Here is a 21398-nt window from a genome sequence, read left to right as displayed (position 1 = left end):
CTCAGTGAATAAGCTAGAGCCTACTAAAGATGACGTTGAAACACTTATCCCATCTGGGTTTTTGGCAATAGGCAAACTTTTGGATGTTTCCTCTCTGGTAGCAGCAACCTGGGCAGTGGAAGAAGAGACTGACCCTGGAAGAGCTAAGCTTGACTCTGAAGTCTGTGTTGTTGAGTTCTGAGCAGCACGAGCTCGAGTCTGATGAAGAACAGAGCGAAGATGTATGTCCAGTGTAGAACTCTGGCTATAACCTACTCCACATAATCGGCAGCGATAAGGTCTAGGATCTGGGCCACGAGGGGCCTCAGGAGCTGTAGAATTTGTACCAGAGTCTTGCAGGGCTCTTCTGGCACGATGGAGATGAGATACAGAATTATAATGCACCAGAAGAATTGTTTTCTGAGTAAAAGATTCAGAGCATATGGTACATTTATAAGGCCTGGATGGATCTAGATAACGATCCATTGTTGGGTTTGAGCTCTTCTTGACAAGAAGGCTAGAACTAGGTTCTGAAACAAGCCTCCTCTGGTGATCCTTTCTCAAGCTCAGTTGAATTCTCCTCAGCTTCATTAGCTTCATGGACAACCTCCTTCTCTTTAACTTTATCTTCTTTTTGTTCTTCCCTCACCTCAATGCCAAGGGTTTCTTCATCTATCTTGTCATCATCACCCTCTCCTGCTTCTTCCCCAACTTGAGGTGATAAACTGCAATCTTGCTGTACTGAATTCATGTTATGTTCCGTATATGGCACAGTGTGTGGTGCTAAGAGAGCATTCTGTCCCTGTGTGCTGTCCTGTTGCGTGTGCGTGTTTTGAATGTGTCTCTGCAGGGCCTCCTGACTGCGGCATTGTCTAGAACAAAGGGGGCACTCTGTCGCCGCCCTCATGGCATGGTACTGCCAGTGCAGCTGGAGCTTCTCCTGAGTGGGAAACGCCAAGCTGCACCTGCTGCAACGAAACCGGTAACCATGACGATCCGATAGGGGAGAGGGGTCGCTGGGAGGGGAGATGGGTGGAGAAGAAGGAGGTGTCTGAGTTGGGGACTGAGGAGCCAGAGTGCCATTTGAGGGGTGACTGGCATTGTCTTCTAGGGGTGGGGTGAGCAGTGCTGTGACATCTTTGGGTGCGGCAACATCTCCCTCGGTGTTCTCTACTAAGATACCTGTGAAATACATCAAAAAAGATGACTGTAAAAATTTAGTCCAGAAGAAAGTTATGAGAATAAGCAAACAGCATTTTTTTTCTATAAGAGTTCTAAACAGTTTTACACATTGTTTTACCAACCTCTATCTTTTTGTGAACAAACAATAGACTCTGCAGTATGGGAGCACTTTGCATCATTGCTCTTCTTAGTTTTAGTGTTCTGATCGTTGTTAGTAATCAAATCCTGTGGTTCTGACTCCAGCAGAGGCTCAAGCTGTTCCATGGATAGTGTTACCTGGAAAAAAGTAACACATTATCAGTTGTCATTGTTTCTAATTTTCAGGCATTCTAAGAGGCCATTTACCAAGTGAAAATAAAATGAATGTCTGGCATTGCTGTGCTTTTTTAATCTAGCAATATGAATAAAACATGTCTCATTGTAGAGTAAAATAGCAAGCAAATACAGAGTTGTACAAAGACAGATGCATGAGATTACTGTAAAGATATCATAAAACATTCAAACGTATTGTTAAATCTTGCACCTCCCTCTATAGCAGTGCAAGAAGCAAGACGCATCAGTTTGTTAATAAAAATACATGGTTGAGATATGTGTCTCTGCCCTTCAGTTCCAACACCACATGCCCCAAGGGTTTAATAAAACTTTACTGAGCTGAATAATTAATTTATTTAAAATAATTCGTCATATAGGAAACCCCATCTTCTCTGCTTCAAGCATTGAGGGTAAATAGTATATCTATGCAAACAGCTAGCCACCCTGAGGAAAGGACAGAGAGCCAAAGATGAGATTTACATGACAAGTCTTCACTGCATAACAGCTTCATAGCTGCAAAAGAGAAGAACAACCACACATACACACTGCAGAGAAAACTGAAGGTCAGACTTAATCTAGAGAGCGTAATTGGAAAGCAAGGTACATAATGGCCATCATCACCTCAGTCTGAATTAATGAACCTCAATTACTATCAGAGAGAGTGAGGGAGGGGAAGGTGTGGAGGGACGGAGGATTGGGGGGGCCAAAGGGTGTAGAATATGAAAAAGCGATAGAGCAAGGAGAGGGAGAAAGTTAGGGGGCAAAGAACACAAAAAAAACGCTCTGGAGAAAGACAGTGAGCAAGGGAGGGGGTAATGCATAAAAAATTGAGAGAGGGCTTGGGAGAGACAGCAGGAAAGGGGCAGGACAGAAATTGCAGAAAAAGAGTGATTTGTGAAGCCGGGTGTGGGGGGGGACAGCAGAGGGGAGAAAGGGTGAAAAAAGCAGTCATGAAGAGGAGGGAAGAGAGCAAGAGACAAAGGCCACTTAGCATACAGGCCAGGGAGATGGAGGATGGTGATGTGGATAGATGACCGGTCATTGTTAGTTGGAGAGACACAGTAAAAAGCACGGGGGCCCCTTTTTAGCTTGACTGCACTTCTGGTAATAGAGGGCTACTTAAACATGCATTATAGAAAGACTGGCTTTTCCTACACTCACTCACTCAAACCTACTCTCTTTCCACTCTGCAAGACGCACACACACACATCCACAGAGAACACGCGGCTGCATCAAAGATGATAGCGAGGAGCTACTTAAACATGCATTAAAAAAAGCGCCTGCCTTTCTCTCTGGTGCCTTCTTAATGGAATTGTCTCCCTACATTTCAATCGTCCCCCACCATCCCCCATTGCTTCAGCTTCTCATTTTATTTTACTTCCTGATGAATGAAAGCAAAACACATACACAGTTGCACACCCCTACCGTACTGATGAGCTTGTCTACGCAGTCTTGCGCCACACTGTGCACGTGTGTTAGATGAGGTCGAAGGTGTGAGCACGGGAGTCTAACCTGGCACAATGGGCATTGGACAGTCTGAAAGAGAAAAATAGGAAAATTTAACAGGCGCAAAAATTTATCTATTTTATCAGAATTAGTAACAAAAAAGGCGTCATATTAAGTGTCCATGAAGTGTTATAATGTAGCACTGCATTTATTGTGTACTTTATGTCATGCTATATTTATTTGCATGAGCCCTTTCAAATTATTAAACTCTATTTCAACTGCTTACCTGCTGGTTCTCGTTTTGCTGGTGTATTCTGGGGCGTTTGGTTGGGATGGAGGTTTCCATTTCTTCATATACAGGGGACGACCGCTTTGCTGGAGGCATTGGATCTCTTCTTTCTTGTTCTTCTTTTGCTTTTGCTTCAAGTAAAAGTGTACACATTTGAAATGGCTTAAATTTGCTATGAACTATATAACTGTTCTATAAGTTGAGCTATGTGTGAAAGCTTTGAAGAATTTGTAAGAGCAGCAATACCTGCTTCCTCAGAAATCTTTGCCCCTAAATTACTTGTGTCTTTGGTTGTGTCCAAGGGATCAGTGCTGCTCTCGCTGAAACTCTCCATGTCCTCAATAAGCTCTCCTAGGACAGGACAAGTAATTATGATATGCAAACATATTGCCTTATGTAATATGCTATAATAAACAGGCTAATTGCATGTATATTATTCTCCTAGCAGCACCTTTCAAAAAGACCAATGTATTTGAACCACACTTCATTCCTCTTGCTTGTCTGCAAACTCTATTGATCACACATTGATTCTGCATTAGATTCTCTCAGAGGTGGAGCAGACCTAAAATGGACTGGCAACACACAATCTCGTCTCAATGAGTCTTAATTTGCAGCGAATCAAATCAAAGGATAGATTCATTTTACAAATGAAGCGTTGAACTACTTATTTGAGGAGTTACGCAGTCCACACACTCCAGACAATATAAATACAGCATTTCATCTTAAGCAGTCTGTAGAGTAACGACTAATCTCCGCCCACCACAGTCTTTTTCCAGCTGATCTGTTTTAGTCCATTGATTAGCAGGTGCTAGTTAGCTGTTGTCAGGGGTGATTGGGGATATAACAAGGATGTGTATTGACTAATCGCTTTGTTTGATCAATATCCCAGCAACAGCCATTGCTCATTTTCTCACTGTTTTCATCTCAATCCTCTGTTTACCCTCTGGAGTCAGCAATGGTTCAGAGCATTAAATCAAAGACACCCTCAAATAGGCATGGGCAGGTTATTAGTATCAAGGTATACCAAAATAAAATAAAAAATAAAAAAAGTAGGATTTCAAACCCTCTTCAGTGACACAATTTCTCTGGATGTAAGGGCTTTTGATTAGAAGTCATCAAAAAAAGCTGGAGGGACTGGAGGACTGTAGATCAGGTTGCTGAAAGAGGGATACTGCGCTTTTCCATTGCTTACAAAAAAAACTAATTTGTTATTTTGAAAATATTTTTTAGTTAAAAATACAGTGGCAAGGAAGCTAAAGAAATGCCACCCAACAAGCTTATTGACCCATAAGTATCACCCCAAAAAGACTTACATGTTATCTAATGGCTCATCATGCTGATTCAGGGGTTAAAGTAACACTGTTTTAAGGTCACAGTTGACAAACTCAAAGCAACATCTATGTAGAACTTCGGACTTTACTGGGCTCAGCATTTTAGACTCACACACTTTCTCCACAGAGAAATGGCAAGTAAGTAGAATACTCTGCACTATCTGCCTGTTTACTTTAAAAACTACTACCAAATTTATCTAATCTGTACTAAAAAATCTGGATTTCATGCAAGTACACTTGAGAAGATCTGTGCTATATACACACACCTTGCTCGTTGCAACTGAGGCAACACATTTGGACTCAAATGTGGTCATTCTCAATCATAGAGTGAAGTAATTTAATTACATTTGTCATGTAAATGTGTCATATAGTATATGTATTATCCATATATTGACATATAGTACAAATGTGTACCTTAAAAGTATCACAATTAACCTGCAAATACCACATGATAATGTATTAATAAAGTAGATAGTTATTTGATAAGAATGGTGGTAACTGTAAGCTGTAATTTCCAGCGTATATGTGTGTTTAAAGGTTTATTCCTATTTCCTATAACTTATTTAATTTGCCTATAATTCTCCAAGAACTTTTGGATTTATATTTCCAAAATTTTCCACCTTAAAGCTGCAGTATACAACTTTCATTAAAAAAAATATGTCTTCTATATATTTGTTAAAATTATCACCATGTAATGACAGCATAGCATGAGGCAAATGATCTGTGAAAAAAATCAAGCCTTCTCCCTGCGGTAACATCTCTAGGTGAAAAACAACCAATCACAACCAGGAGGAACAATCTTAGAGCTGTCAGTCATGGTGGTGTACTTGCTGTTCAATGTGCTAATGACCGGAAAACTGTTTATCCATCAGTCATTGATGGCCATGCTAGTTAGCTTGAGCATTCATGGCAGGCTCTGCTATTGGCAAGTGTAGCAGAGAGCAATTGGTAAGATGTGAGTAGCACCTACACAGGCATGATTGACAGAGCTGAGATCGTCCCATCTCTGATTTGTTGTTTTTGACCAAGTGCATTTCTGCAATTACCACTGGGAACACTAGAAAAGGCAGAGATCATCTGCCTCATGCCATACTGTCATGCCGTAAATAAAAAAAAACTTTTTATTTTTTAAAGTTACATACTGTAGTTTTAACTTCCAAGTGGAAATTTGCCTTAAATTTACCAGCCTTCTGCAACTCTACTATGAAATTATTATGTTTTTACTGAAAATTAAAGTGAGTATCTCAGCATGACTACCCACACAACTCATAGTCTCACCTGTGATGCCACGTTGGCATTTTCTGATGGTAAAAATGGCTGCCAGCTCTTCCCCACCCATTGGCTGCAGCTGAAGTAGCCCTTCTCTTTGTTGATGGGCTGACGTTTGACTGTGTTTAAGTACTTGAAGTTTAGAAGAGGAGGAGTGGTTGCATAGAAGACAATGGAACAGCCATGAACCTCCATCAACCTCGCCATCATACTGCTGCAGGAACTAAAATTGAGATTGAAAGAAAACATGGATTTTTTATTATGATTATTACTATTGGAAAGCAACATGCTAATTTATTTAAATGAAAGATTAGCTAATTCTACTGCACAAGGATTTTGGTAGGAATACAATCAAATGTGTTTTTGTGTCTTACTTTGTACACTCGAAAGCTCGCTCCATGTTGTGAAGTGAGAGAATGTCCCTGTAGCTTCTCCAGACTGCTTGTTACCAAGTCACATAGGTTGCACCGTAGCTGGATGGGGTTACCCTTAGCAATGAGGGAGGCTCCCTCCTGACCTCTGTCTCCGCCCTCCTGTAGATGAGCAGCAAGCTGGTACCTGGTGCGATGTCTGTCAGTCTGGCAGTGTAAGGAGAAATTGGCCCTCAAAGGGGTGGTATAGCCACACAGTCTGCAGTGGCAACCACCTGCAACAAGGGAGCACCACTCAGACTGAGGCAAAGAGCGGGGAGCATTCAGGTGTTTCTCTACAGACTCTAAGCTGTCGGAAGAAAAGCACAAGCAGACAAGGCATTGGAACACGCCCTGGGAGAGGGGTGCAGTAGGAGACATAGACGGGGCTGGGGGAGGAGATGGGGAGGGAGAGGGTGATGGAGTGAGAGTAGACCCAAGTGTGACTGGTTGTTCTGGAACCTGCTGACCAGTCAGTCGCATGTTCAAGGTAAGCTCAGCACCTAAAAGGAAGTAAAACAATTACCCCACTTTATAGAATCTCATGTTTAAAGTATGTTATGTTAGGATATATTAAGCAACACATTCCTCACCTGTGTTTTGTAGGTGTTTGAGATGTGGGGCCAAACCCCTGCAGTGTGACAGGTAGTACCCTCTCTGGAGCCGCAGCATGTTGTGCGTGTGTTTCTCACTAGTGGTGTGTATGCGGAGGTTGCGAGCAATGCTGGTTTCATAGTCGCATACATCACATCGCCACCGCTTACCATGAGAGTGGGAGTGAGCAGGTGATGGGATTTTAGCAGGCTGGGCTGTGGTTGTTGGAATAGCGAGGGTGAGCTTGCTGTAAGGTTGCTCATCTACTGGGTGACCACTGGATGAGTTGCTGTTGTTGGTACTGAGAGTGCTTTGCATTTGACTATTTGCATGTCCCCCATTTTGAACATTATTTAGATGTTTATCAGATTGCATGTGAATGCTAAGGTTGCCCTTCGATGAAGTAGCATAGTCACAGACCTCACAGCGGTAGGGCTTGTAGCCGCAGGCATATGTTTCACCTCGGGCCAAACGAGGATGGGGTTTTCCCGAAGTGCAGTACCCACACAGACCTTGTGTTCCGCCACCACAGACACACTTTCCCCCAGAGGTGCCACACACACACTGGCCTCCTGTCTCCGGATGTTTCTCCTTCATGTGAACTTGTAGTGTATGCTGAGACTTGTAGTGCCAGTTACACTTTGGGCATTTGAGAGTCTTGCAAGAATTGCGTGAGTGCATTATTGTCATGTGACTGGTCAGGGAGTTATTAGAAATGTCTTGGTTGAGGTTTTTAGGGACACCTTCTTTTTGTTCTTCTTTGTCTTTTTCATCATCAACCCCTGTGTCTAACTGACTGTCGTTTGGTTCTGGAGCTTTGGCACCATTTCCAGTAGAAATAGAAGAGTGAGGAACCCCTGCCAGCACATCATCCTCTGCAGGTGCACCAACAGGATCTGTACCTGCTAGTGGAAAAGCCATAGAAGACTGCTGGGATCTAAAGCTTTGTGGAAACCCAGAAATCCAGCCCTGATCTCCCTTAATGTCTTTTAATTCTGTCTCGCTCAGCAGGGCAGAAGAGGATGATGGACAACTGAAGTGCTTTGGAGAGACTGAAGAAAAAGGGAAGGGCTTTGGACAAGAGGAGGGAGTATGGGAGGACTTTGGAGAGGCGGCTGTTTTGCTGTCGAGTGTGCCACTGGCCTTTGCAGTGCTGGAAGAAGAGCTGTACTGGCTCTGTTGAGGTAATAAAGAACATTTGGATTTGGTTTGACTTTGGTTTGAAATGGCCTCCTCCTTTTCCTTCCCCTCCTCCATGCCTCTGCTGCTGAGTGCCGTTGGGAGGTCCCGTGTATGTGATGCCTCTACCACACCTTCATGCACCTTCTCTTCTTCTTTCCTGTGCCCTGATGAATATCCATCCCCAAAGTCTTCTTTAAACGCATGCTTTTGATGCACTCCTGTCTCCGGCGGATGTCGGCATTCTTCTTTCTGCTCACCTCCCTCTCCAGCCTTGGACCCCTCTGCGCCCTTCTTCCCCTGTTGAGGCGGGGTCAGGGATTCTTTGGCAGGGGTCCTAGCTGAGGTATGAGAGGATGACCCCTGCTCAGGAATGACTTCCAGGGTCAGGAGAGGAAGAGATATAGCCTGGGGACTGAGGTCAGCATCTCTCTCTTCTCCCCCCCCTCCATCCCCTCCTCCTCCCTCACTGGTGTCCATACCAAAGGCTACAGCTGCCGCACATTACCAGACCACCTGTGTATTTTGGATAGATAGAAGACAGACAGAAAGATTGGAAAAAGAGAATACAAGAGTCATCTAAATAAAATTGCATAACTGTGAAGTCATTGATTAGATTCCTTGGATAGCATCTGTTCAATACAACATTCACAGTGCGCAATCCAAAGGCTGGTTACCCAGGGGTTAGCGTTAGCCCTTAATGGAAAAATCAATAGCATGAGTGCTAAACTGGGTAGAGGAATGCGGGTAAAGGCTACACAGGAGGTCTATAATATTCCTCAGAGGATAGGATTAAATAAAGAACAGTATGTTTCAGCGCTAGAAGGCTTCCATGGAATTGCCACACAGAAGATAGCCAAACAGTTTTTAAAGCCATTATATTAGTCTTTGAATCTTTAGAGTGCATCAATGAACACGTACTGTAAGACAACAGAATCTTTTAGAATTAATTAGTTAACTCTTTATACATTTTTTTCCAATAGGCTTGCTTTTGCTGAAGTTGACCAGGTTTTCCACGTGTCCAAATAAAATAGAAGATTGCATGTGGTCATGCAATTTAATTACATTTTTTTTGCATTTTTTATGTAACATTATATATATATTTTTCACAATATGCACTCATGCACATGAATACTATGTCCTGGACTTAGTATTTATCATTCATTTTCACCCAATCTATATATTTGTGATACATAATCGAACATCTCATAAGAAAGGTAAAACAACATCGACAAAAAACCCCGGCATACTGTAAAACAGCTTTCCTTCCAGTTAATAACTACAACATGAATGACATTTTTTGAATACATGATGCTAAATAAGTTTTCGGTCATCATTAAAGTTTTAAAACAATTGAACTAAATCTTTTTTTTTTACTTCATAGATGTTCTAAAAATAGATGAGGCCTCTTTCTTCTTAGGTTCCTGACTCACAACTGAAATGTCAATTGACACAGATCCATCTCTGTTAGTCTATGTGGGTCTTACAATCTCATCACTGACCTTTTTTTAATCAAGGTGAGACCTTCATCTACCCTTTCACCTTCTCCTTCAACCAACCATCCCCCTCATCCTCCTTCTTAAGAACCCCCAGTCCTCTCTTCTGTGTCCAGCCCCCACCCCCTCATTTCTTTCTGCAGCTCCAAGATATATGGCTGATATCGGTATCCTGATAGTGCTTTAATGCACTGTGTTTATGTCACAGGCCACAGACCCTTGCCCACTGCAGCTGTCCACTGTCCTGCCCAGCGATCACTGAGGGGGCCGAGCTGGGCCTGCCAGCAGCTGAGAACAGCCTCTAATCTGATAAAGATTTTCATTTACACTGCAATCAATAACCCGGGGTCTATCGGCAATGTAACTATTTATACAAGCATTCCTGGCTCTGTATTGATCACAAGTGCGGGAAACCATCATTTAGCGATGGGTGTATGTGTGTGTGTGACTCTATGATGGTGTGTGTTAATGAGTGCTCATCCTTTTGTGCTTCTGATTCTGATTATGTCAATTAAGTACACTCACCTGAAATTAAACATGCATGAGCTTATTACAACCCCATTAAGGTTGTTTTATATCAGTGTTCAAATATTAATGCATATTGCAGGTTAGTTATTGCTTAATAATCCAACAATGATGCCAAAACATGCAACAAAAAATAACATGCCTAGGTTCCCTAGTTGGTGTTTGTGCGTGTGCGTGTGTGGGAGAGAGAGTCTGCGTGTGTGTGTGTGTGTGGGGGGGGGTGTGTGCGTGTGCGGGTCTGCAACATAGAAAGGAGAGGCAGGGGTGTGAGGGGCGATGAGAACCAGACAGAAGAGTTGTGTGGATTTACTTTATTTTCTTTATTTATTATGGGACATGGACTAAAAGCTGGAAAATTACTTTTGTAAAGACCCCGTGGATCACATTTAAACACCAGACTCAAGGTAAACTACTAAAATGTATTCTGATTTTTCTTTTCTTTCCCCGGAACCTTGGTTGCAAAAAGGGTGTCTGGTACAAGAAAAGCCGGACAGGCAGCATGAATAGTTCAAGGACCGACTATCCGAGTCCTTTTACTTCTGCTTTTGTTTACGCTGTGTCCTACGCCATAGTAGCACTTTCTGATTCAACTGAATTGAGACTGATCGCGTTCAGTGGCCGGTAACAGGTGATTTGATTTGCAAACACAACAACTAAACCTTGATCTGTGAGAATTACTGGCTGCATTGACCGAACGCCTCCCCTCCTTCTCTTCCCCACTCGGCCGGCTCGCTTCCCTCAGCTTCCCCGGAACATCGTAAACAAACGACACACTTACATTTCTGCAGCTACTCCGGCACAAAGCTCCGCGCGCTGAATATGTAGTAGTCCAGAAAGCAATCTCATGGAGTCTCCGCTCATTCCTTATGAATGATCCTTTGCTGTGTTTTAACGGAGCCAAGAAGAGAAAAATCGGGAAAAAGAAAGGTGGGGGAGAGAGAGAGGGAGCAGCGGGGTCCAAGTTGTTTCCAAACAACAGTGTAATTAAAGCTACATACAGAGGTTGTAGTAAACAGAAGAGATGGGGACGGAGGGGTTTGTGCGAGCTCCAGAGGTAGAATGAGTTCTGATCACTGAGGGGAGGAAAAAACACTTGGCTCTTTATTCCTGCTAATTAGTTTCCTTCAAAAAATGGCTGAGATTATGCGCAGTGCGCATGTGCGTAATTGCGCAGACACCGCTAATTAGCCCGTTTGGATCAATAGGATTCCGCGAGAGAGAGAGAGAGAAAGAGAGAGAGAGAGAGAGAGAGAGAGAGAGAGAGAGAGAGAGAGAGAGAGAGAGAGAGAGAGAGAGCCACACCGGAGACTGACTGGAAAGACGAAAAAATGTGGAAAGTATTAGATTTTACAGCTTAAATTATGACTTTTATTTATTTTATTTTTTTAATCTGTGGATGAAAATTCAGCTTTAGATTCCTCAAATGACATGAACATGAAATGTTAAATATTTTATATATTTTGTGGGGAATAAAATCTTTATTTCTCACAAAAACGAAAATAGAACACGGTAAGACAATAGAATTCACAATGTAGTCGAGAAAAAATACCACATTCTTCAAAAGTAAAAATCCGACCTGCAACAAAATGTTACAAAAACACTCTCAAGCCCCGTAGGACGTTTTTTTTTTTAGGATGTCATATTGACACTTATACTCCAGACACGACGCAATATTCAAGCGAAGGCCCATGTTTATAGACATATAATGAACCTAATTATTTTCTAACAGTGCCATATCTACATTTTCAAAATGTTTTCTAAAAAAAAGGAAAATTAAACAGATTAAAATCACTTGATTACTTTTTTTTTTTCCAAAATTAACGTTTTATATAAAAAAGAGAATCAAACGAAGACAGCAATTGTCTAAAACGTGCTTTATATAAGTTGCTGTTTGTCTTTTTTTTTTTTTTTTTTTGCTTGAGCTGATTGCAGCAGGCTACATTTAAGTTCCATGTGCCTGAAAATAAAATCATTAAACGTAAAAAGTGGGTGTCCATTCCAATGTTTGTCCTCAAACAAGACCTTTAGGCGTTTTTTCGCCCCTCTTCTCCGATCGTCAGTCCTCGCTGCTCAGCTTCATTGTTATGATAATGCTATTGTGAATTTCACGCTGGATGTGCAATCTGTCGATTCGTCCATATATTTAAATGCCACAAACTGCATGTTTTAAGATCAGACCGTATGCTCTGTTTCTTTCTTTCTTTTTTTTTACTTTATCTTTCTTTATTCCTAAAGTCCTTGTTATTAAAAAAAAAACGTAAAAGAGACTAGGTAAAATGACCTATGCGGAAACATAATGTGTAATATTTAGTATTACCATATAGTATTCACATAAGGTTAATAGTACTTAGAAAAACCCACAGCAATGCAAGGTTATATATTAGACAATTAAATAGTCTAATATATAAATATGTTTGCATATTTTAGTCGTAACTTAAATGTTCAACTGTAATTGTGTAAAAACTCAGCTTCTCCCTTTCTCCCCAATTAATTTATCGCCAAATGATTTGTCTTGTGCGTCTGTGAAACATCATATAAATATTTCACGATTCGACTATGTTTGAAGTGATGATCTGGCAGAGGCCTCTATCAAAGACCGCAGGTTATCAAAACCATAAATCACTGCCTGCACTGTTGTCTTTAGGCATACATGGATTTTGCTCTTGTTATGGCTGCCGTTAAATCGGAGACAATTTGTCATTTTTCGGGACAGAAGACCACGACAGTGAATGGTGGCACGAGTTTCAACGTTCTGCTCCTTATGCTGGCTATGCGCTTCAGTCTAGCGAGGGGGGGGGGGGGGGGGGGTCATATGTAATGAGGATATGGCATTTCTAAATTTTATTGAAAAATAAATAAATAAAACAAAAAAATGTCAGTAAAGAAACCCCAATGTTTAGAAGCTTATTCTATGTGCATGACTTTATAGGCTGTGATATTTTTGTTTGTAAAAGATTTGGCATGAAGCAGTTGGTTTATTAGAATTTCACCAAAACATATCACTTTATTTTGCAAATAATCATATATGTTTCTTAGCCCCTTTTTAAGCCAAAACGCAGCTGGACACATTTAGGTGTGGAATATGTGGCAGACATGGTTCTTACACATAAATATACAAAGTAGTTTATGCATTTGATACACTTTTCACAGATCTTTTTTTATTGGTTTACGTTTGAGTTTGTAAATTCAAGACACACGAGTAAAGATCCGATTTCAATTCAAACACTTACGTTGTTGTGCTATTTTACTCAAATTAAAACTATTTCAGCTATTATTGCACCTTGCAAAAGTATTCCATGGAGCTTTTCTCAGTTTGGTCTCATTGCAACAAATGTCATATTTCATTTCAATGTTATGTTATAATCAATACAACTAAGTGCAATTAGGTGGATTGAAAGAAAATGATACATTGTTTTCATATATTTTTACAAATATAAATTTTACTCCAATACTCCTCAGTGAAAGCCCTAAAGTAAATCATAATGTGGCAGCATGATGCTGTGGGAAGTCTTTTTTTTTACCCAAAAGGGAAGGAAGTTAGTCAGAATTTGTGGGTAGGTATAGATGAAGTTAAATACAGGTCAATACTGAAATAAAACCAGTTGGAGCAAATTCTCCCCCTCCAGCAACTACTCTGAACCTACAACCTTAGCTACAGAGGAACAGTTTAGAATAATGGTTCAGTCAAAGTCCAAACCTAACTGGAGTTGAGAATCTATAGAAATGGCTGCTGTTCACAGACATTCCCCACTAACTCTTCCTGATATTGAGATATTTTCAAAAGAATATGCTAAATACAGTATTTATTTTTAGACATGCAAAGTTGGTAGATGCATGTTCCCAACTTTCAAAATTGCAGAAAAAGTTGATTCAACAAAGTATTGACTCAGAGAGATTGAACACAAGGGCATACTACTCTTTTTTTCACATTTTTATTGCAATGGAAATTTAGAATAATTTCTTATTTTTCTACCTATTTCACAATTATGCACTACTTTTGGTTGGTCTGTCACATAAAGTCCCTATTAAATATATTGAGGTTTCTGTTGTAATGTGACAGAATTTGAAGAAGTTTAAGGTTTGTGAATATGCTGTATTCGCATACGTGTTGTTCACACAAGCAGATTGTGCTTGTAACAGGCACGGTGTTGCCATGCCCTTAGGTGTGTGCCAGAGGTTTGTTGTTTTCACTGTAATATATAGTTAGCCCTTCCACCAATTTACCCTGTCAGTGCTAATGGGGCAATTAACCACTGTGATACCCCCCAGGCAGAGCCGAAAAGCTTCCCAACTCCAAACTTATCTTTATGACATTTATATGACAAAAAGTGGGGGAAACTGGGGACCCATCTGACACCTTGGAGGGTCCTTAATGTCACTCCCTCCTCTTGCTTCCTAGCCCCCCTAACTGCCCCGGGGTATGGCACCAAGCTGGAAGTGTAATACATCATGTACAGTAAGAGGCACAAGCTGTGTCCAGCAGGGAGAAACTTTTGTACTACTGCAGACTTACACGCCGAGTCTTGTTCTGCTTTGTTCTAATTGTTAACACCCAAACTCACAGTTAACATCCTCCGGCCTGACCTCTCCCTTCATTTAACGGCTCTTCGGTGTCTGTAGGTCCTTTTGTCTGCGCTCACATTCCACCTGTCCTTCTTGCTTCCCCAAGGAGGCAATAACCTCACTAGCAAGAGCTTCCCCCTCGAGCCGTTGTCATAGTAACTTGTGGGCTGGTCGACATGACAACCCCACCATGGTCCAGAGATAGATGATAGGGCAGAAATGGGGAGGGAGCATGCACATGGGGGATTTGCACCCAATTTAATTTGGTTTCCCTGATTCTGATTTTAAATGGTATTTTTTTTTTTCTCCCTGTTTCTTTTTGAAGGCGATGTACCGCCTGCATTCAACCTGCACTGAATCAACCTGCGCTACATTCACACAGGTATTTATAGGCCGCAAAAGCATATGCTAACCTGGATATCCATTGCAGATAAATACTCATTGTTTATGTTTTAATTACATGGAATATCATAGAAAGTGCAAACATATTGTGCTTTATATTTTTTGTTTCGTAAAAATACATGAAGGAGTGTTACTTTTTACTCCTGTGGCTTTTAAGTATACATAGTCTCTTGCAAATTTGTTTATCTTTCATATTTTGTCAGATTATAGCTGCAAACTGCTGTGTATTTAACTGAGATTTTATATCACAAGGATTGACAGATTCTTTTTGAGAACTAATTATTACTTCAATTAAAGCTGCAAGTCTTTTGGGGTTTGCCCCTACCGGCTTTGCAGCATTCTTCTTTACCAAATATTCCAAGCTCAGTCAGCTTTGTTTAAGACGTGTGTGAACAACAATTTGTTCTCTTTTGGGTGTCCTGTATTTGGCTGCTTCCATATTTCATTAACTCTATTCAACTTTCCTGTCCATGCTAAGGATAAGCATCCCCACAGTACGACATAGGGATGCTTATCTAAGTTTTCAACTTATGTTGTGTTCAGCATGATGTACAGAGTTAGTTTTGCACTCCCAGCGTTCTGTTTTGGTCTTAAGGTTAAATATTTATCGCACCTGGTTACAGGACCTTATTCCTCATGTCCTCTAAATATCTGGAATCAAAATGCAGACACGTTTGCTTGTTGCTGTCAATTTATTTAAGTGAATTCTGAACCTAAACAGTTGGATATGTGGAGAGATTTTTATTTATACAAAAATAACTATATCCTTTGTTCTTTCGCTTGACTTGTTATGCACTGTCGGTCTGTCACAGTAAAATAATGACAATAATATACACTGAAGGTTGTTGTAATGTGACAAAATATTAGAAAATTCAGGAAATAAGCAATATGTGGAAGTTCTCCCGTTTGGGTAATAAATCCAGAGTTAGTTCTTTTACTGTTTCAGATAATTTCAGAAGAGGAACGTGCCGATGTGTTACAGCAGCAGCGGTAGCAGCAGGAAGGCTCTCCTGTTAAACCTCAGCGTCAGCACCTGGTGATATGCTGACTTTGACATAGGCTGTCAAAAACAGGTCCAATGTTACTGCAGTTTGTTCTATCAATCGGTCAGTCTTGTTTGAAAATCCATTTTAATGTTTGAAAATATTGTTTGTTTGAATAGGCATTGAATGCTTCAAATGTTAAAGAAACATCAGAAGGCCTCACGATAGTCCAGCTAACTGGTTATTTCTTTCAGCTTTCCCCTAATAAAGTTGTTTCTGGACAGGCTTGTTATTATCAACTGGTTTTCCATCAGATGAAGGAGCAAAAATAAACTTTTGAAAACATTCTGATTGGAATGGAATAATATTATCCAGCCAATATTTGTTTGATGTTGAAATTGGGAATGTGTGTATTTCTTTTCAAATTATTACTTGTAGCAGTTTTGTTTGTATTCAGAGAATCATTTTTGAAAAACATATATTTCATTAATATATTTCTACAGGTAATGGCTTGTATCTGCTCACAAGAACAATTATCCCTCTTTAAACTTTGTTTCTGATTTGATTTGATCAGACCTCCTCCTGTTTGTGTGACGGCTTCCCTTTTATTGTTATCATGATTCATTTGTTTATTTTCAAATATGTTTGATATGTTATTCTTTTTTTTTGTAGACCCTGCCTTGGACAGATGAATTTCCCCTTGGGGATCAATAAAGAGTATCATCTTATTTTATTTCATCTCATCTCATATCATCTTATCACCATGGCTGTGGCTTATTATTATAAAGTAGGGCATTTATAATAATAATAATGTTGGACATACATGAGAGTGCCTACAGCTAGCCAATATTTAGATTAAGAGGAATAAAATTTTTAAGATAGATAGATAGATAGATAGATAGATAGATAGATAGATAGATAGATAGATAGATAGATAGATAGATAGATAGATAGATAGATAGATAGATAGATAGATAGATAGATAGATAGATAGATAGATAGATAGATAGATAGATAGATAGATAGATAGATATCAAAAAGACTCACAGCCTGCTATAGTTATACTACGTATTTACTGAGGGTGACTTGTCACATTTTTCAAATTTACTTCTTTTTTTTACATAAAATATATCATTTTTCTCTCAATTCACAATTACGCAGTATTTTATGAGATACATTATTAATACAATAATTTGTATTAATGTTTGTTGCTATAATCTCCAAAAATGTGAGAAGAACACTTCTGCTAGGCACTATACAGTAGATGTTAATATATTTGGCTGTTACCAGATATTTCTAGAAAACTAAGCAACAGTGTCCTCTCGTGAGTTAAAGCGGAACTGAAAGGAGCCAGTCTAAAGTCTTCTTCCGGCCACCGTACATATGACAAAATGAAGATTGTGGTTGTGAATAATAATGAAGGCGTTTGAACTGTAATCTGTGGCTCTATTGCTCATTTTTAGGTGTTTGGAGATGGAAGATGAATGGGAAGAAGAGGTAGTAAAAACAATGATTGTGCTCGCGTTTAATTTAGATAATAGCCAAACTATTACCCTGACATAGCTAACCAGTTAGCCAAAGGAAATTGTTGAGTATGTGAGATTTTCAAAATTATTTATTATGTTATTGATGGTATTTAGATGATGATATTCAAAATGATGTAGTTTCAACATAAGAAGTCTTCTGCTGTCTGTTGTAACCAAACAAATAATGTTTCGTAGCATGTGTTTTACAACACGAGTTGGTATCCCATTCTTCATTTACAATTTCACTGTATTTAACAAAACTTAATCCGCTAAAATGTTAAATACTTGAGATGCTTGAGCGTGAACTGAATTGTTATAAACGCATTTCATATTCTATCAAATATTTAATGTAAGGGGCTGAAGGTGCCCTATTTTTTGTTTTCACAAATTCAAAAATGTTTTTCCAAGTCATTCACTGTGTTCTACAGAAAATGCAAAGAGTTTAAATTATTCAGATCAGTATTTTAGACTTTGAACTAAAAACAATCAGACAGTTAAAATATGTGAAATGACTATTTGATAGATGCCAAATCTGAAGCTGCAAATCAGACTCAGGTGTTGTTTTAGTGCTTGATCCCCAGACTGCATGTCTCATTGGTTTCATTATACACGTGGGATTTTTAAAATGTGCAGTTATTGTTGACTAAATGTTTGTACAATCCAGCATCATTCACTGATTTTGTGTTGCCTTCAGGAGCAGCTTGTTGTGGTGGAGCTCTCTGGAATAATCAACAATGACTTTCTGTCCAAGTGTCGGACGACATGTAAGATACTGGTGAGTTTTTGGTTATTAATTGTGTGGATCATGAACGTAAATTTTAATTTCCACCAACTTTGGATCACTGTGCACTGCAGCTGTTTGATCTTTCTCTTTTTATATATATCTATGTGACATAGGATATAGATAGTGAAAGGCCCATGATGCAAGTTGGACAATATGTGTTTGCGGGCGAATATGAAGGTAAGAGCAAATTTTTATTTGTTCTTAACCTGGAAATATTTTCAGACTTAACACCACTTACAGGACATCTTTTCAGTGTTTTTAACCCATTATTCTAAATCTAACGTTTAGTCAATACAAAAGAAAGTACACCTCTTTTGGTTTACATATCAGGACATAATAGAATTAATCTGGTCCAGGTTCTAACATTATTTAAAGTTAACCTAGTATATAAAACACACAACAGTTGCTCTCCTTAGTTTTTTATACCAAGATGGAGCCAAGTTAGTAAAACCTGTGTGTGTAAAACAACCATGTTTCAACTGCTTGTCCTGCCTTTTAAAGCAGTAACTTGAAGTAGTCGTTTTCTGTATGACTTCATCAGGTCCTTGTGGAGGCAATCTCTCCCACTTTGTCTTATGTTTTTGCAGAAATTCTACATTTGGTTTTTCATCCAACATGAAGTTCTGCATTATTATTGCCAGATACCTCTACCTATTAAAAGCAGTTAGTACCAAATATTTTGTGGTTCATTCAGATGCTGCTTAGAAAGTTAGAGTTGGGCTACCATATTCTTTAGAGGAATATGAAGCTTTCCCCTTCCACTTTTCAAAGCACACTGTGTTGTTCCAGTTGCACTAAGCGGTTTAGAGTCTGAGATGGAGCTTTTGGGATTTGTTGCAAACTCGTTGACCGTCGTATGAATTTGCTAGTTTGTCTACTACAAGAAAGAGCAATAGCTCTCTCATATATTTGTCACTTATGAATCCAATTTTTGTAAACAGTGTTATAACCCTTCCCATATTAATGCATTGCACTTGCTGGTGATCTGTTAATCAAGTGTATTTGATCAACAGCACTTGTTCATATTCTTCTCAACTATTGTGAAAGAAGCAAAGATGTACTTAGTGTTTCACACAACAGGCTTCCCTTTTGGCTTAGTTCCTTTTCAATATAACAAACTGCATGGTGGAATATGAATGAAATTTAGGTCATTTTGTAACATGGTGGATGGTGGATATCTCTTTTGTCCTGATATCTAAAACTTTATACTAAGCAAGGGTGTGCCATCTTGTTCCCATGACTGTATTTATTTTTCTTGCTTGGAACTTAGATGCTAACATTGTCAATAAAAAATACATTTTGATTTATAAGAAAATAATAAAGAATATAAAGCAAAGGTCAGTATTTTGAGAGAAAAAAAAGATTTTTTAATTTCTTAAATGGCCTTAATTTTGATTTGGACAATCCATAACTGTGAAAAAATATTTCAGTTGACAACACAATTTCTTTATAAAAATCACAACTCCTGCTTTAATTCCTGTTTAGTTTAAACCAACATGCTGCTCCCATTACCTTAAGGTGTTTTATATATATGTACATATATATACTGTATATATAGACAGTGTTGCTTTATTTTTTTTTCTAATGAAGACATGTTGAGTCTTATCAAATATTTTATCTTCTAAAAATATAAGGTTAAGTAAACTTCACACAAAATCTTATCATTTTTGCCTTAGATGCATTGGGAACTTGCGTACTTTTTGAAGAGGCACCAAGAAAAGGTGAGAATCAGCTCCAATGATTTCATTGTTTAACAGTTTTACTGTGAGTCAGATATGCTCAATGTGTTGGTGCTTTTTTTGTTTTGTACCTGCAGGACAAGCACAGAGCGACCCTGGCCTCAAATACATGTGCCACACTGTTAAGAAGTTGACGATGCAACGAATCTTTCTCACTGAAAGGATGGAGGATGAAACAATTGCAGGTCAAATAGAATATCTTGTTTAAGATTGAAAAAAATATTTGCTTTGATTTCTCTCTTCTACAAGTGTTTCTGCTTATCTTTTGCACAACAGAGCTTATATTATCTGTTTTTTATTAGTTGAATGACCCAACTTAAAGTCTCATCTTTGCATAACAAAAGTGTTATTTGTGTTCCAGCAGGGGGACATGATGACAAACAACAGGACACAACCTGCATGTCTAATGAAAGCGAAACTGACAAGACTCATGGCATGGTAGAAGAAATTCTGAACAACACAGATTTGGAGGACTCTACATTGGAGGACTCTACAGTTGACTGAGATAGACATTTCATATTATGACTTCTCATTGTGAGGATAAGAAATTTGTCTTTGATTTATTGTTTTTTTGCATTTCCACAGCAAAACAAGGACAGATTTTTGTTCTGTATGATAAAATCAATTACTTAATTTTGGAAGACACAGATATGCCTCCTCCTCACTGAGGTTCAAAAATATCCCCAAACTAATAGTTGTTATGTAGTGTAAATGGTTAAATACTTTTTGGTTGATATCGGATGTTTTTGATTTTCTTTCATGATTTTTCTTTTCTGGTGTCAGGATTTGGCTGTAAGTGGCCTCACAGTGGGATTCACATATTATCCTTGCACCCTTGTAAAGGAAGCTCATTACCAGATGCTGATATTTCTATTTTCTATTGTTAATGTCTCTGGAAGAATAGTAACAAATAAATAGTAAGAAATAGGGTAGTGGATGGAGGTCCCTCTACAACTTTTTATTCCCAATTGTGGTAATTAAAATTTACTAGACTGAAATTGTTTTGTTTTGTTCTTTGTGTTGAAATTGTTCCAACTTGGTTAAAAAAAAAATAGAAATAAAAAAATACAAATATACATTTAAAATCAATGCTACTTTACTTACTTTATTTAAGCAAGACAAAATTCCATTGTTCATTTTAATTATTACATTTTTTGAATGTGAATATCTTTGGTGCATTGATGTTTTTATTTTTATAGAGTTTTGTACTTATTTGAAAAGTTTACAAATGGAATCGATTAAACAAATTTGTATGCAAACTTTGGAACTATTAAAAATGTATTTTAATTATTTTGTGTTTTTTTTATTTTTTAATTATCAAGTAATAAGCTTATTTTCAGAGAATCGTCCCCTCAGTAGTGTCAGTTTATGAATGAACTAAATGTTATT

At 38.8% G+C, this 21398-nt stretch overlaps 2 protein-coding genes across 7 annotated transcripts; one reads left to right on the top strand and one right to left on the bottom strand.

Annotated features, from left to right (window-relative positions):
* Positions 1-394: 394 nt before the first annotated feature.
* Positions 395-11171, bottom strand: LOC116733132 (zinc finger homeobox protein 3-like). Its single transcript, XM_032583883.1, has 9 exons — positions 10791-11171; positions 6812-8507; positions 6183-6721; positions 5818-6031; positions 3455-3559; positions 3206-3339; positions 2899-3009; positions 1284-1437; positions 395-1161 (listed from the first exon to the last, which is right to left on the bottom strand). The coding sequence occupies exons 2-9, from the start codon at positions 8469-8471 to the stop codon at positions 503-505; spliced, it is 3576 nt and encodes a 1191-aa protein (XP_032439774.1). The 5' UTR covers positions 8472-8507; positions 10791-11171; the 3' UTR covers positions 395-502.
* On the top strand, positions 10263-21303 carry gtf3c6 (general transcription factor IIIC, polypeptide 6, alpha). Of its 6 annotated transcripts, none has more exons than XM_032583927.1 (10): positions 10268-10416; positions 14901-14957; positions 15924-16677; positions 17424-17457; positions 18181-18261; positions 18384-18447; positions 19947-19991; positions 20087-20194; positions 20371-20536; positions 21247-21303. In XM_032583927.1, exons 3-9 carry the CDS (start codon positions 16649-16651, stop codon positions 20511-20513), a joined length of 504 nt encoding a protein of 167 aa, XP_032439818.1. In that variant the 5' UTR covers positions 10268-10416; positions 14901-14957; positions 15924-16648; the 3' UTR covers positions 20514-20536; positions 21247-21303. The 6 variants fall into 6 exon arrangements, with proteins under 6 accessions (XP_032439844.1, XP_032439818.1, XP_032439829.1 ...); XM_032583938.1 differs by lacking the exon at positions 21247-21303 and having other exon boundaries at positions 10269-10416; positions 15924-16050; positions 16633-16677; positions 20371-21050; XM_032583953.1 differs by lacking the exon at positions 21247-21303 and having other exon boundaries at positions 10263-10416; positions 20374-21050.
* Positions 21304-21398: the final 95 nt, after the last annotated feature.

The sequence above is a fragment of the Xiphophorus hellerii genome, chromosome 2 (assembly GCF_003331165.1).
Source record: "Xiphophorus hellerii strain 12219 chromosome 2, Xiphophorus_hellerii-4.1, whole genome shotgun sequence".
Taxonomy (NCBI): Eukaryota; Metazoa; Chordata; class Actinopteri; order Cyprinodontiformes; family Poeciliidae; genus Xiphophorus; species Xiphophorus hellerii.
This window is presented reverse-complemented; position numbering and strand designations above follow the sequence as displayed.